At 49.1% G+C, this 22,499-nt stretch overlaps 1 protein-coding gene across 1 annotated transcript in view; it reads right to left on the bottom strand.

Annotated features, from left to right (window-relative positions):
- SLC37A1 (solute carrier family 37 member 1) overlaps positions 1-22,499 on the bottom strand; it is a 65,766-nt gene that overhangs the window by 19,309 nt on the left and 23,958 nt on the right. Inside the window, exons 6-11 of the mRNA XM_068545797.1 lie at positions 21,141-21,276; positions 19,551-19,627; positions 18,459-18,625; positions 13,717-13,754; positions 7,686-7,766; positions 2,700-2,831 (exon numbers count right to left, since the gene is read on the bottom strand). Of these exons, the coding sequence (XP_068401898.1) occupies positions 2,700-2,831; positions 7,686-7,766; positions 13,717-13,754; positions 18,459-18,625; positions 19,551-19,627; positions 21,141-21,276 (631 nt within the window). The remainder of the gene's footprint in view (positions 1-2,699; positions 2,832-7,685; positions 7,767-13,716; positions 13,755-18,458; positions 18,626-19,550; positions 19,628-21,140; positions 21,277-22,499) is intronic.

Here is a 22,499-nt window from a genome sequence, read left to right as displayed (position 1 = left end):
CTGCAACACCCCCTCCCCCTCCAAGTACAAAGGCCCCTCCATGCCCCTGCCTCTTGTTTGTAGAGAAGCTGAAGTCTCCCAGGCCTCCCTGAGTCACAAGGGAGTAGGCTCGAGCAGTTAATAACTAGGATAACAGAGTCACCGAATCTTTCAGTATCTGATGCACATTCCTGAGTTGTTTTACAGATACTGTAACTGCCACCAGAGGAAAAAGCTGACTGCATGATGACCAGACTGTAGCCATGACATAAGCTGCTTCATCTTCAGCAGTACTGGATCTATGGTTAGCACAATTCCGAGAACTGGTCTCAAGAGAATGGGATTAACACTATTGCACATAATAACCTATGTCTTTGTGGGCATCAAAATATTGCGTTGACCAAAAAATTCATTTGGGTCTTTCCGTAAGATGTTATGGAAAAACCTGAAAGAACTTTTTGGCCAACCCAATAATTGTAGCTTGTTCTGCCCATGCACATAAGCAGGCAACTAAAATTGTCAGCAAAGAGGTGCCCCATGTCAACTTCTCCCACTCTGAGAATATGGCAGCCTATGTCCGCATGAAGAAGTTACAGAAGATGGACCTTCCCCCATGAACCCATAGAAATGGGATGATGTTCTGACAAGGGGGATCTGTCAGCAGCTTTTGGAAGGAAAGAGCTCTCTGCAGGAGATGCCCCTTCTCTCTCGTCACTTTAGCAGAGCTGTACTGTAACTAACCTTAAACCAGGCACCCCCATGGTCTACGCGTCTCTGGCCTAAGCACACCTGTCAAATCTTTTGATTACACAATACCTTGCCTAACCTGTTGGTTCTTTCCTAGATCAAAGAAGTAAAAATGAAGAATAAGGAATTAATATCAATGGATGACCAGATCTCTTCCTTAGCTTCCCTGTCAGTCAGGCTGTGAACAAATTGTGTGAACAGGAGAGCATCTAAAGAAAGATCACAAGAAGTCAACAAGCCTGCACACACTGGGGGACGGTGACAACTCTGACCCCTTATCTCAATGATTAACTGAGATTCCTTCTCCTTTTCTCTTTAAAAACTTTCATGGCCGAGCAGAATCTTTGGAGTTGGTTTTGGGGACACGAGTCCGCCTTCTCCCCAGGTTGTCAGCTTTTCTGATTAAAGCGACTTTCCCTTCTAACCAACACTTGCCTCTTGAGTATTGATTCTCAAAGGCGAACAGCAGGCCCTGAGTTTGGTAACGCCCAAAAGGGAAACATAGACCTTGATGAGGAAGGATACTGAGGTTTGGAATCTCACGGCTACTGTGAAATGCTTGTTTGTGTTCCATCTTATGTCTGCGTTTAGAAAGAGGTGGCCCTTGTGAGACAATAAGTCCGGATATCACTTGGGAAATCTGAGTGAGAAATCGGATAACACTAAGGTACTGACCCCCTCCCCTGCTCCTCCCAGGTTAACTGCAGAGTTATGAACACCCCTCAACACTAGGCAAAGCACACAATATGCAATTCATGTCAGTGCCTTTGAAATTAAGCAAGTTATGTTTTCACGGTCAGACCCAGTATGAGGGTGCGTGTGGGTGATGTACTGCATGCTTACCATGTGCCTGGCATTGTGCTTATTGTGTAGTTAATGATCTCATTTGATCCTCAGAACAGCATTAAGTAGTAATTCAGGCCCTGAGCCTGTATTACAGGGAGGAAATGGAGGCCCAGAGTGGTTAACACCCTTGCCAGGCACACCCAGCTCATCTGCAGCAGGGCCAGGTCAGGTCAGGCCAGGCCAGGGCTCTGAAGCCTGTTCTCTCCGCCACCCCACTTCTATTTATAGTGTGCACCCTACATTTTAGCAAAAGTATTTGAGATGGCTACACAATAAGGTGCAACAGAAAAGTTACTTGTTGTTATTAGCAACATTTAAAAGATAACTTTTTAATTTAGAACCAGCGTCTCCTCTGGCCAGCCCACAGAGATCTTTTTTAGTGACCCCAGGAGTCCAGGCCTGGCCTTCAACATTCTCTTCTGGCAGGAGACCGGCAACAGGGCCCTCCACAGCCCAGTTTCATCTGGGCGCTGGCAGAAGTTTCTGTTCTAAAGCCAAAGTTCTCAGTTCTTTCATTTCTGGGCCATGATTCTAAGGCTCTGGGTGCACTGTTTAGTTTCCAGCTCCCACATGGTCGCTACGGAGCCTCTGGGTTCTCTCTGCTGGTTCTCCCCGAGGCCAGCGGGAGGGAAGTGGTCTTGCTGCATGAGACCCACGTCTGTTCCCCTGAATAGGACCCAAGGGCAGGAGCCCAGGTGTTTCTGAGTGTGGCCCACGGGGTCGTCCATCCCGGCCCCCAGGGGCAGGGTGTGCTCTCTCCTCTCATCCTGCCTCTGTTCTTGGCTCTGCCTTCATCACCCTCCACGGCTCCCCGTTAGAAGAACACAGCTGCTCAAAGTCCTCTGCATAGCTCCCCAGATGCTCTGCTGAGGGAGCCCATGAATTTCACATACATAATATACCTATATAATGTATTTTATAACTATTAAGAGGCTAACACAACTCTGCAGCCTTATTCATTCCTGAGCTGACCTGTCTGCAACTTCTGGTTCATGCTATGGATTTCTAATTTATGCATTACAGAATCACGGATTTCTCTTTTTAAGCTTGATTATCAACAGGCCAGTTTCTGTTCATAGTAAGCATAAATGCCCCCTTTGGAAACTCTCCTGGGCACGTGTACTCACGGGAATTTTCAAGGCCCCCACGAAGCTGATGGCCGCGATGACGCCCCCGCCGTCTGCCGGGAGAATGACCACGTGGTTCTGGTGGCCGGAGCGCTTTCCGTCCGACAGCAGTAAGCACTGCATCTCTGGGTCCTGGAGACAGATCCCGTTGAAAAGATAAAAGAAAAGAAAAGAAAAGAAAAGAAAAGGTGTCACCAGGTCGTCTATTTGGTTGAGGTGTGGTAAGCTGCTCCACTAAAGGTCTTGGGGAACGCCTTGGATAACATCCTCACTGTGGCCATTGCTTTATGACCATTAACATTCACGTGGTTTTGGGAAATACTTACTAAAAACACACAAAATCCTATCCTTTGACCCAACAGTTCTAGGACTCTGAAAAATAATTTGGGAAGTGGAAAAATACTTATATGGTAAAATTAATGTCACACCATCACTGAGAAAAATTGCTGAAGTACATCCATATAAATATCTTGCAGTTGTAAAAAAAAAAAAGTTTGTGAGATTTGATGACATGGGAAGGTGCTTACGATACATTAAGTAATAAGACATCATCCAAAAGCGCATTTTCATTATGATCTCCAAGAATGTTTAAATATGTACCTATGTAAGTAGGTAACTAAAGGATCTATTTATAGGAAAAAAGAAGCTAAATTCTAAACCGACAATGGTTATCACTGAATGGTAGAATTACATGTAATTTGTATGAAATGTTGATAAATTCTTTCCATGATCCTGTATTTTTTAAGGAGTTCACAAAGGACATACATGATCAAAAACAATATTATTTTAAAATTCATAAACCAATTCCACTCTTTCATAAATTCTGATTCCGGACCTCCCTAAAGGACAAAGTTTATCTTCATTAAAACAAAGAACAGTGGTCCTCAACTCTGGGAGGGATATCAAGTCAGAGCAAGGATGATCTAAAAGTGTCCTTCATGAGGGCACTCTATAGGTCAAGGATTGAAAAAGAAATGTTTCTATGTATGTTGGACTTCCCACAAAACCAAATAGGTTTTATTGTATTTATCTCACTATAATCTATGCGAGTTAGATTAAAAAATGCAGTTAAATTTTTAAAAAATGACAATGCATTGCAGTAACCCACTCTTGATACTAGAATTCTCTTCCAGTGAAAGACAGAAATTGGGAAACGGGCTGGCAGGCTACAGCAACTGCAGCCCTGTGGGCACTGAGCACCCAGCGCTTCACCTCTCGGGCAGCAAGGGCTGCATCACCGAGAAGCCCAGCGCCCACCGTGACTCAGGCGTCGAGAACCGGCCTTTGGTGAACATGGTCGCAGGTAACCACGTGCTCTGATGTTTCAGGATGCAGACAACAAACCCCCGTGTGGAAGCAGAACATCCTCCTGACGACAATTCCGCAAAGGTACATGAAAACAGAGAATTATGATTTGAGTTTGAAAATAAAGTTTTCTCTTGTGAATTACGCCGGCTGTCCAGTGTAGGAGACGAAATCTTTAGTTCTCAACCCTGGCATCTCCTGGGGGCTCTGAGAGACCCCGGTGCCCAGACTGTGCCCCAGACCGAATACAGCAGTCTCAGGGGCAGGCCCCAGGAGAGCCCGATGTGTAGTCAAGGCTGAGAACCACAGGACAGACTTTTTTAACACTAAGTGGTCCAACTGGTGGACCATGAAATGCAGCCAGATGAAGAGAAAAAGGAAAGTGAAAAGACTCTGCTCAGCCAGGACAGTAGTAATTGCAGGTCCAGCACGGAAACCCACCTGGTCACAGCCCAGGGTCAGCACCCGGCCCTTCCCTGTTCTGTAAACTGGGCTGGTTTAAAGCCTCGGTCCAGCCCCTCTGCTCTAAGCCACGAGCAGCCCCTCAGGCAGGCAGGGAAGGCCCTGTCTTCGTTGAGGATGGGCCTCCTGCCCACACCCGCTCATCCTTTATGCACAGTCTGGGGGGTGGGGGCCATCCCAGCCACCCAAGTCCAGTCTTTTGCAGTGTCTGGAGGAGACAGAGGGGTGCGTGAGGTCATGGCGGGTTTTCCAAAGCAAATCAGGAGAGCAAGGCTTCCTCTTCCTCGGAGCCAACAGAGACCTGCTGGGAGGACAGGGCAGGGGAAGCGGTGTGCCTGGAGCCCCCAGGGTATCTGCTGGGATGGGGAGCCCTCAGTGGGATGGGGGCTTATTCAGCTGGGGACCCTCCTCTGAGGTTTATACGTGCACAGAGTGAAAGGGCTCCGTGTGACGAGAGCAAACGCACACGGGGAGTTTGCACGAATGATGGCTTAGCCCTGCCTCACCGCGTGCTGGCCTCAGACGGAGTTGCACTGCCACGCTGGGTGGAGAAACCTTTAGCATCAAAACACCCACTCAGCGTTCTTTAAGTGGCCGCTGAGCCACAGCCAATCAGAAAGGCCCTCAGAGGGGTGGGAGAGGGTTGGATTGTGAGGTTGGGGTTAGCAGGTGGAAACTGGTATATAGAGAACGGATAAACAACAAGGTCCTCCTGTAGAGCACAGGGTATCTATCTAGTCAATATCCTGTGATAAACCATAATGGAAAAGAATATGAAAAAGAATATACATATGTGTATAACTGAGTCACTTTGCTGTACAGCAGAAACTAACACGACGTTGTAATTCAACTATATGTCAATGAAAATAAATTTTAAAAAAAGATAAACAAAAATAAATAAAAATAAAAAATAAGAACACAAAATGGAAAGAATTTACAAAGAAAAAAAATAAAGAAAGACCCTCCGAGAGGCCAAGGATGACATGAAGGACATGTGACTACAAGGACGACAGAGGTCGACATCCCCAAGACGACACGATAAACACCCACGAGGGCTGGACGCAGGTCCGCCGCGTGGCAAGAGACCCCGGAGCCTCTTTCTCTTTGTTCACATTCTCTGCCTTGCCCACCCCCTTCTTTATGTATTTCCCCACGAAGTCTAAGAACCATGCCTGGCATAGAAGGGAATTAAGCAGTCCCAGCTGAAAAGCAGTCGCGATCAGGGTCCTGGGTAAGGCTCCACTCCGAGCCCATGGATCTGAGCCAGGTCACTCCGGGAAAGGTGACACCAGTGCGTCTTGCCACACGCGTGGGACATCCTGCCTGCTGACCCCAGAGCCACCTCCAGCACATGAGCTCTCCACGCTACGGAAGGGCGGGGACCAAACAAAGCCTGGTTAGTGCGCAGGGGCCAGCTGAAGGGGACACCCATCCACTGCGGCCAACACCTGCCCGGTCATGTCCACATCAAAGTCAGCCTGTGGTGTGGCCAGGCCTGAAACAGGACCTACGGGGGCTGCTAAATATGTAACTGTCTCTTTGGTGACATGTTAGTAAATAGACTTTAATAGAAGGAACAGAAAAAAGGAAGAGGGAAGTTATGCTCAGAAGACAGAGCTAGCTTTACTGGTCAGTAACTACATTAGAACACAGGGCCTGGCTCTTGCCTCAAGGAAAAGATAAGTCTTCAGTAACAAGTGGAGAGGAATTATAGCCATTTGGACATTGATTAAGTCCTGATGCTATGGACTGATATTTGTGTTCCCCCAAAATCTGTATGTTGAACCCCCATCTCTAATATGATGGTATTAGGAGGTGGGGTCTCTGGGAGGTAATGAGGTCATGTGGGTGGAGCCCGCATGATGGGATTAGTACCCTTATAGGAAGAGACAGCAGAGAACTTGCTTCTCTCCCTGCTCCGCCACCTGAGAATCCACAGAGAAGGCAGCTGCCTACCAGCCAGGAAGGCTCTCACCAGACATCAGGCCTGCTGGTGCCCTGATCTGGGACTTCCCAGCCTCCAGAAACAAAGGTTTGAAATGCGAGAAATAAAGGTTTACTGTTTAAGCCACCCAGTCTAGGGTATTTTTGTTACAGCAGCCCAATCTAAGACACCTGCTTCTGATGTAAACTCAGAAGTGAGTAGAGATTTTAAAGCATTTCAGTTGAATTTCACTAAGATCTAAGAACCAAGATGTATGAGACACCATTTTTCCCTCTTCCATTATTTCAACCACCAGAAATAACTTCCTTGGGCAATAAAGAAAAAAAAGTAAGAAGCCTGTTTAGTACATTTATCCTTTAAGCTAACTGATTTAAAAAGAAAAGAGAATATCTTATACTTTCAAGAATTAAAACCAAATCTAAAATGCCCTTGTGGCTCCATGTGGTCAGCCAGGCAGAAGCAATGGGAGGAATTTCTTGGAAGGACAGTCATCCCTTGGTACCCGGGATCTGTAGGGGATTGGTCCCAGAGATCCCCTGCGGAGACTAAAATCTGCAGATGCTCAAGTCCCTTACGTACAATGGCTTAGTACAGTCAGCCCTTGTATGGGCGGTTTCGCATCTGTGGATACGGAGGCTGACTGCATCTTGACAGGAGACGGGAGGGTGAGCCCAGCGCTGGGGAAGAGCCCTGGACAGCATCCTGGCCTCCCCACTTGTGAAGGGGACCAGGCAGGGAACTGAGCATCTCCGTGCCTCAACTTCCTCTTCTGTATAACGGAGGGGTAGTGAAGGGGCGGAGCGCTGGAAGTCAACTTTCTCTGTTGCCTTCGGGTCGCTCCTCTTATTCCCAGACCACCCTATGCTCTCTCCACCTGAAACCCCCTTGGGCCAGGTGCGTGCAGACTCACTCCTCACCTCCTTGACAGCTCCACGCAAAGCCACCAGCTTAGGGAAGCTCCCAAGACCAGGCCTGAATTAGTGCCTGCTCGGTCCTCTCTGGACGGCTCTGTCTGCTGGTTTTCTCTCTGTACCCCACACTCGTCCCGCCCCAGGATGTGAGTGAGTTCCACAGGACACTGGGACTGATGTCCGTGGCACAGGTGCTGCAACCCTGAATGCTGCAGACAGTTGTCAGATGAATGAATCGCTTACAAATTTGATTTACAAACTAACAAAGGCAAACTGAGGAAATACAAGACCCTGGATGTCTGTGACAGATGTCACTGAGGCAGGGCTCTGCCTTCCTGCCAAGCGGCCTCGTGTGCAACTCACCAGAGGTTTGTTCCTCTCCTCGGTTAGCACTTGCTTCTGCAGCCGAAATCTGTGCGTGCCGTTCTCGTAGCCTTTTGGATGCTGGGAGAAAAACATTTAGAGCAATTACCGAATCAATGGACAGAAATTACACCTAAACTCACTGCAGCAAGGACACTAAATATCTTCACAAAAACGTTATCAAGGGAAAATAAGACAAATGATTAAAGTAAAACAAAGGCGAATCAGTTTAATCTCAAGGCTTCAGACCCTCAGATAACAGAGGGTGAAAATAAAATCCTTTCCTGAAGAATAATCCAAGACCGAGGAATAAAGAAACGTAAAAATGCCGATCAAGGCAACTTAACTTTCTGTGACGGCTTTGACATTTCGAAACGACTTTTCCTCTAACCAGTGAAAAACAGAATCCCTTCCTACAACAGCAGATTGATTCAGAAGGAAGAAAACACCCTCCACATAGAAAGAGAGCATGGCTTGCCGGACAATCAGAGTTCGACCACTGGGGCCACGGGGTGTGTGTGTGTGTGTGTGTGTGTGTGTGTTTGTGTGTGTGTGTCTGTACAATGAACACGTTTTAATTTCTCTTGGATACACCTAGGAGTGAAATTGCTTGGTCATATGGTGACTCTATGCTTAACCTTTTGAGGAATTGCCAGACTGTTTTCCACTGTGGTTGCACCATTTTAACATCCTCACCAGCAGTGTATGAGGGTTCCAGTTTATGATTATCTGTCTTTTTGATTCTAGCCATCTTAGTGGGTCTGAAGTGGTATCTCATTGTGATTTTGATTACATTTCCCTGATGGCTAATGATATTAAACACCTTTTCATGTGCTTACTGGCCATTTATTTATCTTCTCTGGCAAAATGTCTTCTTCAGATCCTTTGCCCCTTTTTAAACTAGCTTGTCTTTTTATTACCGAGTTCTAAGTGTTCTTTATGTATTCTAGATACAAGTCTTTCATCAGATATATGATTTGCACATATTGTCTCCCATTCTTTGGGTTGTATTTTCACTTTCTTGATGGTATCCTTTGAAGCATAAAAGTTTTAAATTCAGTGAAGTTCAATTTATCTATTTTTCCTTCCACCCCTTGTGCTTTTGGTGTCATATCTAAGAAGGCTTTGCTTAATCCAAGGTCAGGAAGATGTCCTCCTATATTTTCTTCTAGGAGTTTTATAGTTTTAGCTCTCACATTTAGGTCTTTGATGCATTTAAATGTTGTGTAGGCCGTGACATACAGGTCCAAATTCACTCTTTGCCTGTGGATACCCAGCTGTCCCAGCACCACATGTTAAAAAGATTATCCTTTCCCCACTGAATGGTCCTAGCGCCTTGTCAAAAAACAATTGACCATAAGTATGAGGGTTTAAGTTCTGAGTTCAGTTCTATTCCATTCATCTGTATGTCTACCCTTATGATAGTAATACAGAGTCTTGAATACTGCAGCTTTGTAATAAGTTTTGAAATTGGGAAGTGTGTATCCAACTTTGTTCTTTTTCAGGATTCTTTTGGCTACTCTGGATTCCTTAAATTTTCATATGAAATCAAGGATCAGCTTGTCAATTTCTGCCAAGAAGCCAGCTGGGGTTTTGATATAGATTACACTGAATCCGTAGATCAATTTTGGGCAATATTGCCATCTTGACAGTATTAAATCTTCCTGTCAGTGAACACAGGGTATCTGTTCATTTATTTAGGTCTTCTTTTAACTTCTTTCAACAATGTTTTGTAGTTTGCAATGTATCAGTCTTGTACTTCCTTGGTTAAATTTATTCCTGAGTTTTTTATTCCTTTTGATGCTGCTGTTAATGAAGTTTTTTAATTTTCATTTTTGGATTGTTCATGGCTAATGTATAGAAATATAATTGATTTTTATATACTGATCTTGTATCCTGCAACCTTGCTAACTTTAATTAGCTCGAATAGGTTTTTGGTGGATTCCTTGGGATTTTCTATATACAAGATCATGTCACCTGCAAATAGAGGCACTTTTACTTCTTCTTGTCCAATCTGCATGTCTTTTATTTCACTTTCTTGCCTAAACGCTCTGGCTAGAACCTCCTGTACAACGTTAAATAGAAATGGTGAGAGCAGGTATCTTTGTCTTGTTCCTGATGTTAGGGGAAAGCATCCAAGCTTTCACCATTAAGTATGATGTTAGCTGTGGCTTTTTATAGATATTCTTTTTCTGGTTGGGGCAGTTCCTTTCTATTCCTAGTTTGTTGAGTGTTTCATTATGAAGGGGTGTTGGATTTTGTCGAATTCTTTTTCTGCTTCTATTGAAATGACCCTATGGTTTTTGTCCTGTATTCTATTCATGTGGAGTATTACGTTAGTTGATTTTCAGATGTTAAACCAACTGTATATTCCTGGAATAAATTGCATTTGATCATGATATTTAATCCTTTCTATATGTTGCTGGATTAGTATTTTGTTGAGTTTTGCATGTACATTCATAAGAGAGCTTGGTCTATAGTTTTCTTGTGATGTCTCCTTACGTTATCAGGATAGTACCTCAGAGAGTGAATGGGGAGTGTTCTCTTATTTTTTGGAAGAGTTTGTGAATAGTTGGTGCTAATTTTTCTTTAAATGTCTGATAGAATTCACCAATGAAGCCATCTAGTCCTGGGATTTTCTTTGTAGTCAATTTTTAAATTAATAATTCAGTTTCTTTCCTTGTTATAGATGTATTCAGATTTTCTATCTCTTGAGTCAGTTTTGGTAGTTTATATCTTTCTAGGAATTTTCCCATTTATTCTAAGTTATCTAATTTGTTAGCATACAGTTGTTCATAGTATTCCTTTATAATTCTTTTTCTTTCTATGAAGTTGGTAGTAACGTCCCCTCTCTCATTCCAGATTTTGGTAATTGGAATCTTTTTTTCCTGGTCAGTCTAAAGGATTGTCAATTTTGTTGATCTTTTCGAAGAACAAATTTTGGCTTGTGGACAAAAAATGTTGTCTGCGCTGTTTCAGTAAACAAAGAATGCTGCCGCCACCAAGCTATCAGCCACTGCAGTCCCCACCTCAGCCCCTCCCAACTGTGTGCCCTGAGGGGAATTCAGGAAGGAGAGAAACAGGATGCTGGCCCTAGATAGTTAAGATGCATATCTAAGGAATAATTTCAATGAGCCCAGACCCCTGCATCTTCCTATACAGAGACAAGCAATAAAATCATTAACTTGAGATGTCTGCTGTTTGTGATTAACAGTAATCTTTTTTTTTTTTTTTTTTTTTTATAAAGACACTTTTTTTAAAAATAACTTTTATTTATTTATTTATTTTTGGCTGTGTTAGGTCTTCGTTTCTGTGCGAGGGCTTTCTCCAGTTGCGGCGAGCGGGGGCCACTCTTCATTGCGGTGCGCGGGCCTCTCACTATCGTGGACTCTCTTGTTGCATGCGGAGCACAGGCTCCAGACGCGCAGGCTCAGTAATTGTGGCTCACGGGCCTAGTTGCTCCGCGGCATGCGGGATCTTCCCAGACCAGGGCTCGAACCCGTGTCCCCTGCATTGGCAGGCAGACTCTCAACCACTGTGCCACCAGGGAAGCCCAACAGTAATCTTTTGATGTTTGACTACATGGCTTTTTTTTTTTCAGCAAAACTCCTATATATCCTGGCTCCTACCTTACCTCTTTGGAACAGTTCCTCAGAGCTACTGAGAGGCTGTCTCCTGGGCCACAGTCCTCAGTAAGGTCCCTGAATAAAACATTACTCACAACTTTTAGGTTGTGTGTTTTTTCAGTTGTCAGGCTTCATTGATTATCTCTATTTCTTTTTCTATTCTTTACTGTTGGTCTTTAGGTGTGCTAATGGTATAGTAATGTTTTTTTGTTGTTTGTTTTTAATAAAAGAGTCCTTAGAGTTTAGAAACATATACTGAAATAGTCGGAGACAAAATAATATGATGATTGGTATTTGCTTACAAAATAAATCATGAGGAGAAGGAGGGAGTATTAGAAGGGGTACCGATGAAATAAGACTGGCAGGGTGATGGGTACATGCGGGTTCATGATACTATTCTTTTTACCTTTTTACGTGTTTTAAAATTTCCATAACGAAAACTTTAAAGAACTGGAAAAAATAAGAACTTGATGCTGAAAATAACACCTTCAGATGGGAAATTCAGATAGGACACGGCTCTACTTAGAAGTCAGCACCTGTGAAATGTCTTGCAAGTGCATCCGGCTTTGCACAGAAGCTCTGCTTATGATAAGGGGGAGGTGCAAAAGGACAGAGCAGATAGAGAACCACCCAAGCTTGCCCTCAGTTCCCCAGGCTCTGGGGCCCCTCGAGAAGGCCCTGTGACACGGGTCTCTCCAGGGCCCTACAGGAAGTTGAGTAGAGTTCCTGTGGGAAAGAGAACCTTGGGGCTGTGGCAGAAGCTGATGAAACGCCCCCAGAAATCAGTCCAATCTCTCCCTCTGACCGACCCCTGAGAGGAAGAAAGTGGAAGAGGAGCCCCAACTCCGTGGGCCACCCTGCCCCATGTATCCTGGGGAGGCTCAGTGAGCTGTCAGGGAGGATTCAGCAGGGGGAGATGACACAGCTTGGGCCCCAGGTCACACACACACAAACACAGGAACGCCTCTAGCACAGGTACACTTTCCCGTACGTCTGAAGCTGTGCACAAGGATGATTCCGTACACACATGTGCACGTGCACACGCGCACACACACAAACACAGAGCTGACGGGCCTGGTGACGGATGGGCCCCGGGCTGATGGAAGGAGGAGTTGGGATGAGTCCTCTGGATCCAGCCTGTCCAAGGGGCAGAGAGCAGTTCCCCGACTGACACGGGGAATGCCAGGGGCCTAACAAGATTATGGGGTAAAATAAAGAGAACATTCTGGTCGCGTTAAGTCTGGGAAGACACCCAGACGCCTCTATGGGGATGTCGGGTGGGCGGTGTGACCTATGACCACGGAGCTCAGGGGAGAGGACCATGCTGGGGACTCCACATCAACGCACACAGAGGTGCTGTGAGGACGCTGAAAGCCCCAGGCCCGCGCAGGATCTCCTACGGTGAGAGCAGGAACGAGGAGAGACGGGGCCAAGGACCAGGCTGGGGGGCTCCCACGTCTGGGGGTCTGGCAGAGGAGGGCCAGCAAAGCGCTCTGCATGTTACCAGAGAAGCAGGAGAGCGTGTTACAAGCCCCCAAAGGGAGCATCTCACGGAGGGAGGAGACGACCACGTCACACGCTGGTGACAGGTCAGGGGTGAGGCCAGAGCGCTGACCACATGCGGCCAGACCATGCTGCTGGGGGCCCTGGCGGGTGGCTTTGGCAGAGCGGTGGAGGCCGGAGGACAGGAGGGGAGCCGGGCGAGGGAAGTCAGGGAGCACGACTCGGGGAGTGTACTCTAAGGTAAGCAGGAAATCGGGTGCGAGGGCGACACCCCTGCTGGGAGCGACAGAGGAGAGAGGGCAAGCCGAACGCCAGGGGAGGGGAGCTGGCCTGGGCAGCTCCCAGAGTTACTGCTACCTGGGGGTAGGCAGAGACCTCTGCGGACGCCGGCGGGGCAAGCGCCCTTGCAGGGCCGCGAAGACCACAGGGTCGCTCCCCAGCTGGGCGTGAGCAGGTCAGGAAAGGGGTGGCGGTGAGCAGTGACACTGACCCAGGGAATGTGGTCCTGGTGCTGGGCGGTCCTAACGGGCCACCTGCCAGGTGTGGGCGCCAGTTTCAAGTGACGCCAGCCAGCTTAGCTTTGCGTCATCCTGTAGTCACACCACGACACCCACCCAGGAAAGGTATGATGTCCCCGCTCCTTGTGAGGCCCGGCCGGTCCCCAGCCCCTGGTGGCTCTCCGAGTCCCTAACCCAGACCGCACCAAGCTTCTCGTCTGGTTTCGGTTGTTATCATTATGATTAATCTTTTTCTAAAACTGCCGATATTTTGAGGGCAGGACCTGTGTCCATACTTCGTTACCCATTGACTGGACAGACAGGGCCAGGCTGGTGACAGTCATCAGACACCTGGCAGACGGCACACCATACTGAAGACACGAGAAGCAGGGAGCACGTCCTTACCATGGCCAGGGAGGAAGAACAGGCGATGTCCTTCGGATCTGAAACACCAAACACGGAACAGTGTGAACCAGGGCTGGGTGTTTCCTCCCACACAAGAAAGTAAACCAAAACAAGGCACCCTCTGATACTTTTACTAAATTAGCAACAATTTAAGAAAAAAGACAATGCACGAGGCAGCATGTTTGGTGGGGTGAGGGCGCAGCTCGGCCACCCCCGCAAGAACCCACACGCGCCCCTTCCCTCCCTCGGGCCCCGTGACTGCCTGATCCCCACGTGCTGAGGCCGGGAGAGTACGAAACCAGCACCGACAAACGCAAATCGTCACGAATAGGAAGCCTGCTTTGCAATATGGAAAATAGTTTACAAATAAAAATAAGCAGAGCATAAGTACACTATGGTGACAAGCCATGTGAGATACATTTAAAGGATAAGTATCAGAAGGAACTAGAAAACCATGACCAGTAGATCAGAGTAGCGGGGTTCCGAATAACATTTGGGATGAGTCACTTAATGTTATGGAATTAACTAGAAGTAAAATTAGCGGGCACAAAACATCTACCTTGAAATAGAACAAAATGCCTTTTACCTAAATGCAAGGAGGTGCGAAATAAAATTCATGTTTTACGGCAAGACAAGAAAAACTTACACATAAAAATGATTCTCTGACCTTTGGCGACCTCTCCCCCGCACTGTGCATCATGTATCCGCGTTAGGCATCAACCAAACCTCCCCCATGAGCAGAAATACCTGCGCAGCCAAGAGGAGTAACATTCTCCCAGCATCCACAAGACAACTCCTTAAAGATAACATTCCTTCCTGATCTTGTAAGGGGTCACGTGGCCCACCACGATGCCCCTTAGACCTGGATTATGTAAACTGTCAATAATCCCTCTGTCTCAAAAAACTTACATAACTGTGTCTTGACTTCTAATGGGCGGAACAGTCCTCAGAGCTTTCTGAGATGCTCTTCCTGGGTTAGAATCTTCACATTTGGCTTGAATAAAGTCTCCCAATTTTTTCTTAGATCCACTGCTTAATTTTTTGTCGACAGAGGGGAGGACATGTGGAAGCGAACAAAACCAGAAGCTACGCTTTTTTCGTCTTCGTACTTTAAAATCACGCTGGTGTGACCCGGGAATGAGAGCCGGGCTTAGGGCCACGAGTAGCCCTGGCAAGCAAACTCCACTTCTTGAGAATCTAGACAGCCGCCTTTTAACAGCTTTGCTCCTTCCCCATCACCCAGAACCCGGGTCTTTTTTATAATTTTTGGTGAGCCAGTTTAACTGCCCTGAAACACAAACGGAGCCACAGGGCTTTAAACCTCCCACAGCGGCGTTCCCTCCCGCGAGATACAGAGGGTGACACCGCGGAGGGGCCCCTGGACCACACGTGCTCCTGGGCTGGAGGCTCCTCCCCGCTGCCCTCTGCGGAGGGTGGGCCTGGGGAGCCCTGATGGTCCCGATGGCCCTGGGGATGTGCAGTGACATCAGCAGTTCCCCAGCCCGTGGCTTTCCCCAGCTGTGCTGTGAGCCCCAGGGTCAGTCTCGATGGGGTGTGGCTGGTCCCCAGGACATGGCTTTTCCTGGGCTTTCACCCTGCAGGACATTAGTACCAGTGACCCTTGGCTGGGACACGTCTGAGGGCAGCTTCCCAGGCAGCCCTGGAGGGGCCTGTGGATGGCGTGCCCTGTCCCCTTGGGCCCAGCCCCGGCAGGAAGGAGGAACAGGGGCGAGCCGGTCCCTCGCTGCTGGTCACGAGAAGGGGCGCTCCTGGGGCTTTCCCGCCCACCCTGCGGTAGGGGATTAGGGACCGGGAGGTAGCAGAAGTAAACCACCGAGATGCACGTGGATCCGGTCTCTCCTCTCTGCAGTGTTCTGCCCTTGGACACAGGATTTGCTGGTCACTGCTTGCAGCTGGCTTTCATCATCACTCATACAGACGCCACCTCCTTGTCACCAGGGGCAGAATAGGTACCAATCCCCTCAGCAGAAAGAGCCCGGCGGTCTGATTCTCGTTCTGCTGTGGAGGGCCTCTGTTAGAGCAACAGGCCTGTGCCTACAGTGGACTCAGGCTGACAGGCGGCGTCGGGCCCAGGAGGAGAGGCCTTGTTCACAAGGGCCTGGCTCGGGCTGAGCGAGGAGGAGGAGTAAGGGTGTCCGAGCCTGCGAACTGGCTTCTCTCCGTTCGCTGAGACACTCGTGGACACGGGGCCGCCCTGGGTGCCGGGTCCCAGCGTGGGAGGGTTAGGGGGCCACAGAAATGCCTCCTCCCGTGAGGCCGGCTGCAGGAGCTGCCCCCAAAGGGAAGTGTCATTGGCACGGTCGGCCGGCGTCCTGTCACAGCCACGTGCGCTGAGCAGTGCCTCCAGAGCCCGAGCTCAAGAGGAAGACATTCAGCGGGAATGTGGAGAAACGCCAAGTCCAGAAGGTGCCTCAGGCCGCACAAGCTGGGCCCCGGTGACCCGGGCGCAGGCCAGGCAAGGAGAGAAGGAGCAGCTGAGGGCGGTGGGACAAAGCCGGCCAGTCCCGGGGAGAGGTGACCAGCCCAAGGCAGAGATAGCAAGGACCAGGTGACTGGGCGATGCTCGCGGGACACCAGAGCGCCCTGCCCCGGCCATGGGGAGAGCGGGAGGAGGGGGCAGGTGTGAGGGCAGGAAAGGAGGACCAGCGAGAGGAAAGCTGGTGGCCTCATGAAGAACGGGGACACGGAACTCAACGGACGATCTTGCACAACCCTGAACATATTTACCCTGAACACCTAATGGCTAAAAGCTAAGACTCCAGGTAAAAAGAACCAGCACGGCCCAGAGGAATGTGATAGCAGAGGGAGGAGGGGAGAACGGCCTCTGTGGCCCGGACTTCAGCCCGCAGCGCCCTCCCCGCGGCCCGCGGCCCCCCAGGACCCCGTCCGTCCTCAGTGCCCGCTGAGGCCGCCTCCCCACAGGCCAAGGAGGGGGCACGAGCGCTCATCTGTCCCCTGAGTCAGTACCAGTACATCTCCCAGGAACACCTTACGGGTCTGGGGGAAGCTGAGCGAGTGCATTTCATCCCAGAGTGGGCCGGGGCGGGGCGGGGCGGGGGTGGGGGGGAGGCAGAGCCCCATGGTCACCATGGAAACAGGAGAGGGGGGTGAGAGGATGGCCAGCGGCGGGAAAGCAGCTCCAGGAGAGCCCCCAGCGTCGCCGCCCCCTCGGAAGCTACAGGAGCTGCGGCTCAGTGGGGAGGATGTTCTCATTTTATTATAAATAAAAATCCTGCCCCGCCCAGGATGACCGAGAGCCCTGGCCAGGCCAGCAAACAAGCTCCCGTCCACTGCCACGCCCTCCACTCCTTGTCACTCCACCCCTTTCCCCAGAGCTGCCCCTTCATCAGTTGAGGAAGAGAATAAAAGCCACCGGGGACTCTGGACCTCAGGCCGAAGGTACGCGGTGGGCGGGGGTGGGGGGTGGGGGGGGTGTCCCTGCACTAACATAGAGGAAGCGCGTCGGTGTCCAGGTGATGGTGTGGAAGCAGCCCCTGGAGAGTCCAGGTGACGCGATGATCCTTCCCAGAACTCCGGTGACACACAAGCGACAGTTAATGCCACAGGTCGGCATGTCGGCAAGGAAGTCACAATACCCAACCTCCCCACCACGCCCCCATCAGTTTAACAATTCACTTGTTTGGGCCATTTCGAGATGTTGCTAACAGCTTACTGGGCCCCTGGAGAAAACGGTGACGATGGGAGCTGAGCAGCCCCGCGACCTCTGCTCACACCCAGGGGAGGGGGGCGTCTGATTCCTCATCTAACCTTGGCTTCCATCTTCACTGACCGGACAACGCTGGCCTGAGAGCCTCCCGTGTGCCCCAGTAAATGGTGGTTATTTTAAAAATGAAAAGGTTAGCATTAGCAACAAGAAAAAAGAAGTGAGAAACTTCACGTGCCTTAACCTTTTGGATGATAAAACCGGCAACTCCGAATGCAAAGCTGAAGCTACAGTTAACGCTCACCGTTGAGTTGAGTTCCGCGTCCCTGGGAGCTGACAGTGGGGAGCTATCTAGTACCATATGATTTTATGTTGCTTTAAGCCAAATCAAAGAGGTAAACGCCAAATATAACTCATCAGAATAGCTCGTGGGATTAGAGCACCCTGACATGTAACAGCTAAAGCAGCACCTGCTTCTCTATCGTTAGTGTAATTGTTAGGAATGCGTGTCCTGCCGATCTCCATTTAAAAAATTAATTTAAAATTCAATTAAAACAAAAGTCTGGGATTGAGTCTAGGATGGAACAAAGGCTTGGATTTTCTGGTAGAACACTCTTTACCTAATTAAGGTATATGATCTTAAGTCATGTCATGGTTTTAAAACACTGTCCAGGATATACCTTATCAGAAGGCAAACAAGCTGGTGAGGCACATTTCAGTTTGTGGCAGCAAGATTGGGGTGGGCCGGTGCAGCCACGTGGGCTGGGCAGTGAGCAACGTGGCAGAAGACCACGCATGCCCAACGCCGCGGGGCCAGAGGACAGGGCGGGAGGAGTTTCAACACTGGTTACTCCAGAAATCGGGAAACAGCAGAAAATCCAGCAAGACCAGGAGAGCAATGGCTCATCATACCTAAGAAGGAAGTCTTCCTGGCAAGGGAGAGCTGGACAACCCCACCCCTGCCTGGGACGAAGCAGCAGCAGCCTCTTCTAAACTCGCCCCCCCCCCGCCCCCGCAAAGCCCTCCCGGGGAGAGGTCATCATCCACCGGTACTTACGTTCAATGAGAAAGAGAAAGCACACTATCCCCATGGCTGCCACGATGGCCCCAGGCACGATGAAGGACAGGCCCCAGCATGTGGACACCCAGTAGCCAGCGATCAAGGACCCCAGAATGTTGCCCACAGAGGTGTGGGAATTCCAGATCCCCATAATCAAACCTCGCCTGCAACACAGCAAAACACAAGGTGGCAAATGATGTCTCGGGGCTTACATGGATCAGTACGTGAGGTTACAACAGTGCCCGCACAGCGTGAGAGCTGGTGTAGAAATAAACAGGCAGTGCAACACACCACCTCTGCGAGGCTTGGGACCAGGGGTGTTTACAAGAGGACAGTATCTTCCCTTACCTCCGGCTGCATAATTACATCTCTCTGAGCTTATTCATTCTATGATTAAAAGAAGAAAGAGGCCTTTTCCTAGAATTCTTGGAAGGCCCCTAATTTAAATTTGTGCCTTTGCAATCTAAATACAATCATTTGATGGAATATCCCATTAAGCAAAGTTCACGTTGAAGAACCTGCCAGATGAACGGGGCTAAATAAGACTGGATGAGTGGGTTTCCTGTTTTAGTTTCCCCATCTTGTCCAGCATCTTCGACCACTTCCTAACCGTGGGCCTGGCCGTGCTGCCGGTCACACAGACGTTACGATGGAATCTGACCGCAGTCAGGTCACCAGAGGCTGGGTACAGCTCTGCCAGCAGGCGCTGGGTGACCTGGACAGGTCACACTTCCCTGTGCCTTTCAGTCCTGTGAAAATGTAGCTTCTGCTTCGAAAGGCCTGAGGCAAGGCCCTGACTGCATTTCTCCCCGATTCCCAGGAGGCCAGGTGAGGCCCGGGCTGCTGGATGGCTGCGCAGATGACCCAGACTCCACCCTGCCCACAACGGAGGGGCATCTCCTGGGACAGAGGCCCGCCTGAATTTTAGACCCTCGAGACCCAGAGGTTTCAGTCATCTTATTTCATACAGTAGACTGATGTGTTTTTTTTCTGTAATGAATCTAAAAAAAACCTAAACATAAAGCGTTCTGGTTTTTATCAGAATCTTCTGAAAACGATTGCTGCTGGAAGCAGGGCTGCCTTCCTCACCTCCCTTTTCCAAACCAGTTGCCGAGGCAGGTGACGACGCTGGGCCAGCCGGTGGTCTGTACCAGTCCGTTGACGATCTGTGACAGAGGGCAAAGGAAGAGACCGCTGAGGGGGGACACCCACGCCCAGGAGCCTGGCCTCAGGGGTTTGGGCGCCCAGCGGGGACTCTCACAAAAGGAAGGGGCAGAACCCGATGCGATACGAGCCTCGGCAGCCAGACGTGTTATTTTAACAATATACGCATATATCTTACCACGAGAGTCGTACGTGCCTATCGTGAAAATTTTAGAGTAAGTAGAGAAAAAAAAGAAAAGAAAATCTCTTGCTCGGAGATGAACTACTGTTAACAGCTTGGGGCCAGGCTGTCCACTCTCTCTCCAAGCTAAAACTTTACGAAAAGAGAAAAACCCTCTCCTTTTTACAGAACGGTGATGATACCGTAAGGGTGGCTTGTAAATTGCACGTTTTCCCTTCTTACGTCGTGAAGAAGGTACCGTTGCTGGCCACTCACCGAAGGGAGCAGAACCTTGACCTAGTGCCTAGAGAAATGACTTCCCCAACTTGCCAAGCGCGCCCTGAGCCTGTGTCGGAAGCAGGGATTTAGGAAGCGAATCAGCAGCTGGCTCTGCTTTAGTCTCAGGGGCGTCAGGGGCAGCCTCCGCCAGCTGCCGCCGGGAAGGACCGGCCTCCAGAGGCGGCCTGGGAGACGCTGGTCCAGACTCAGGGCCAGCCAGGCTCAGCCTTCCCTCCAGGAACGTGCTGGGACTCTGGGAAATAGGTTTTTCCTTCTCTCTGATTTTCTGTTATCACCATAAAGTGCGCATCGCTTTGGTAATTAAAACAGCCAAACTCTTTCAAGTCCTATGGTGAAAATTTTGAAAGCAAATTACATACGATTTGCCCTGATGACCTTGCAACATCTCCCTGGGCTGTCTGGAGAGCCTCGGAAGCTCAGCATCATTGTTCCAAGTCATTTTCCACTTCTAGCCAATATTACCCACAGGGCTGTGGGGAGGGGCAGAGCCCAGAGTTCCGGGAAGCACTGGGCCCCGCTGGAAGGGCCGGGCCGCATGCTCGTCTGGCCCTCACTCCCCTGCAGCACCCTTAGGCCCTCGCCTTCCGCCCCCCCCCCCCCCCGCCCCGCTGACTGCCCCCAACCCTGCCCGACTGCCGACCATCCCCAAGTCCCCTCAACCTCCTCCCCCACACCACGCCCCTCATGACCCCAACCCCAGAGCGGTCAAGTCTGACACAAGACAGAACATCTCAAATGCACCCAAATTAAGGCAGAAGGACTTAGAAGGGCTTCATGCTTCAATCCCCTGGCTGGGGTACCGACAAATAGGATTCTTTAGGCGGCAACTCCTGAAACTAAGAAACCCTTCATGGCTGCTGGAATTTCAGAGCAGAGGAGAGAAAAGGGGCTGGATGTGCCAGCGCCGACCCTGACCTCAGCTAGGACACAGTTCTGTGCCCACTCCCACCACCTGCCACGTTCTCTCTTGGCAGAGCTGGGGACCCGTGACATTAACACCCCGTCTGGCTTATCACGGAAATCCCATACATGGCAAGCCGTGGACCAGACCTTACCTGGGTCACCACGTAGAATCCAAAACTGTGGATGTTGTAGAAATACCCTACCCCAAACAGGGCAGTAAAAGCACCACTGGCCACCATTCCAAAAGTTAGGTAATACCTAATTGGCAGGCGTTCCCCTATTATGCCACTGAGGAGGGAGAAAAAAGAAAGACAAATATGAGAAAACAAACACACCCATAATGTAAATGACCCAGCGATTTCTTTCTGGATGCTTTCATGCTGTTCTCTGAGCTTTTAGAACTTGAAAGCACTCCAATTTCCAGTAAATTTTAATCACAATTATTTTTCAGTGGAGCATTTATTAACCAGAAACTGGCAACACCTTTTAAGACTTTCTACTTCTAACAAAAGTCACTGTCAAATAATAAAACTGAAACACTCTGACATATATGATGCCTGCCAATTAAAAAAACAAAACCAAAAACTTGTCCTGCCAGCTAATCCTGCTTTATATAAACAACAGCCAGTGAATGTATAGAGTATTTTAAGATTTCAACTGTCGAACTGTAGACAAATATGAAAAGGGGTCCACCCGTGACCTTGAGCACGTCTCTTGGCCCTCAGGCTGGCACTAAGCCGCTGCATCAGTGGCCAGGCCAGAGGCGCTCTTGCCAACGACCCTCTGGCCGCAAGCACTGCGATCTGGTTTAAAGACAGAGCCTTGTCTTTAAGGTAAAGCCTGAGACGTGGGGCAAAGCCTCCACGCTCCCTTTGAACAGCAACGTGATGCCATAAAGAGCTAATCTCTCTGGAGAACTGCTTCCTAGAGCCGCCTGGGTGCTCAAACGACATAAGTTCGGTTAAGTGCCTGGCATGTAGTGGGTGCTCAATCAAACAGATCCAGTGCTGCCGGGGAGGGTGAAAATCTCCAGTTTCACACCGGGACATACACTCAACAGGGCTTTACCACCATCACACCTCACTACCCAGTGCCATATGAAATACGTCCTTTACTGCCTTGTAGGACGTGTCACTATGGAACAGCTTGACACTGTGACTTATTAAGTGAATAGAGACCTGGAGAACAATCACAAATGACTGTGAGCCTTTGGCAATCTTTACATACACTCCGTGGGTCTCGTTTTCTTCCACGTAATCATTCTAGGAGTCAGATAAATATGAGACGTAATGAAGGATGACGCCTGCCTGCCCGGGAACCAGCTCCAAAATTCTGGTCTTTCATCTCGAGAACAAATACCCCAGAGAGATCTTCCTTCAGAATTTACCAAAGAAAAAAAAGATCAACCTAGTATCACGCAAATGACCTATTAAACACTAAAGCAGAGGAAGTAATTTAAAATTAGAAACAGCATTCAGGTCAAATTTTAAGCTGAGTAGAAATTGATCACA

Source organism: Eschrichtius robustus, chromosome 6 (assembly GCF_028021215.1).
Source record: "Eschrichtius robustus isolate mEscRob2 chromosome 6, mEscRob2.pri, whole genome shotgun sequence".
Taxonomy (NCBI): Eukaryota; Metazoa; Chordata; class Mammalia; order Artiodactyla; family Eschrichtiidae; genus Eschrichtius; species Eschrichtius robustus.
Note: the sequence above shows the minus strand (reverse complement) of the source record. Positions and strands in the feature narration are given on the sequence as shown.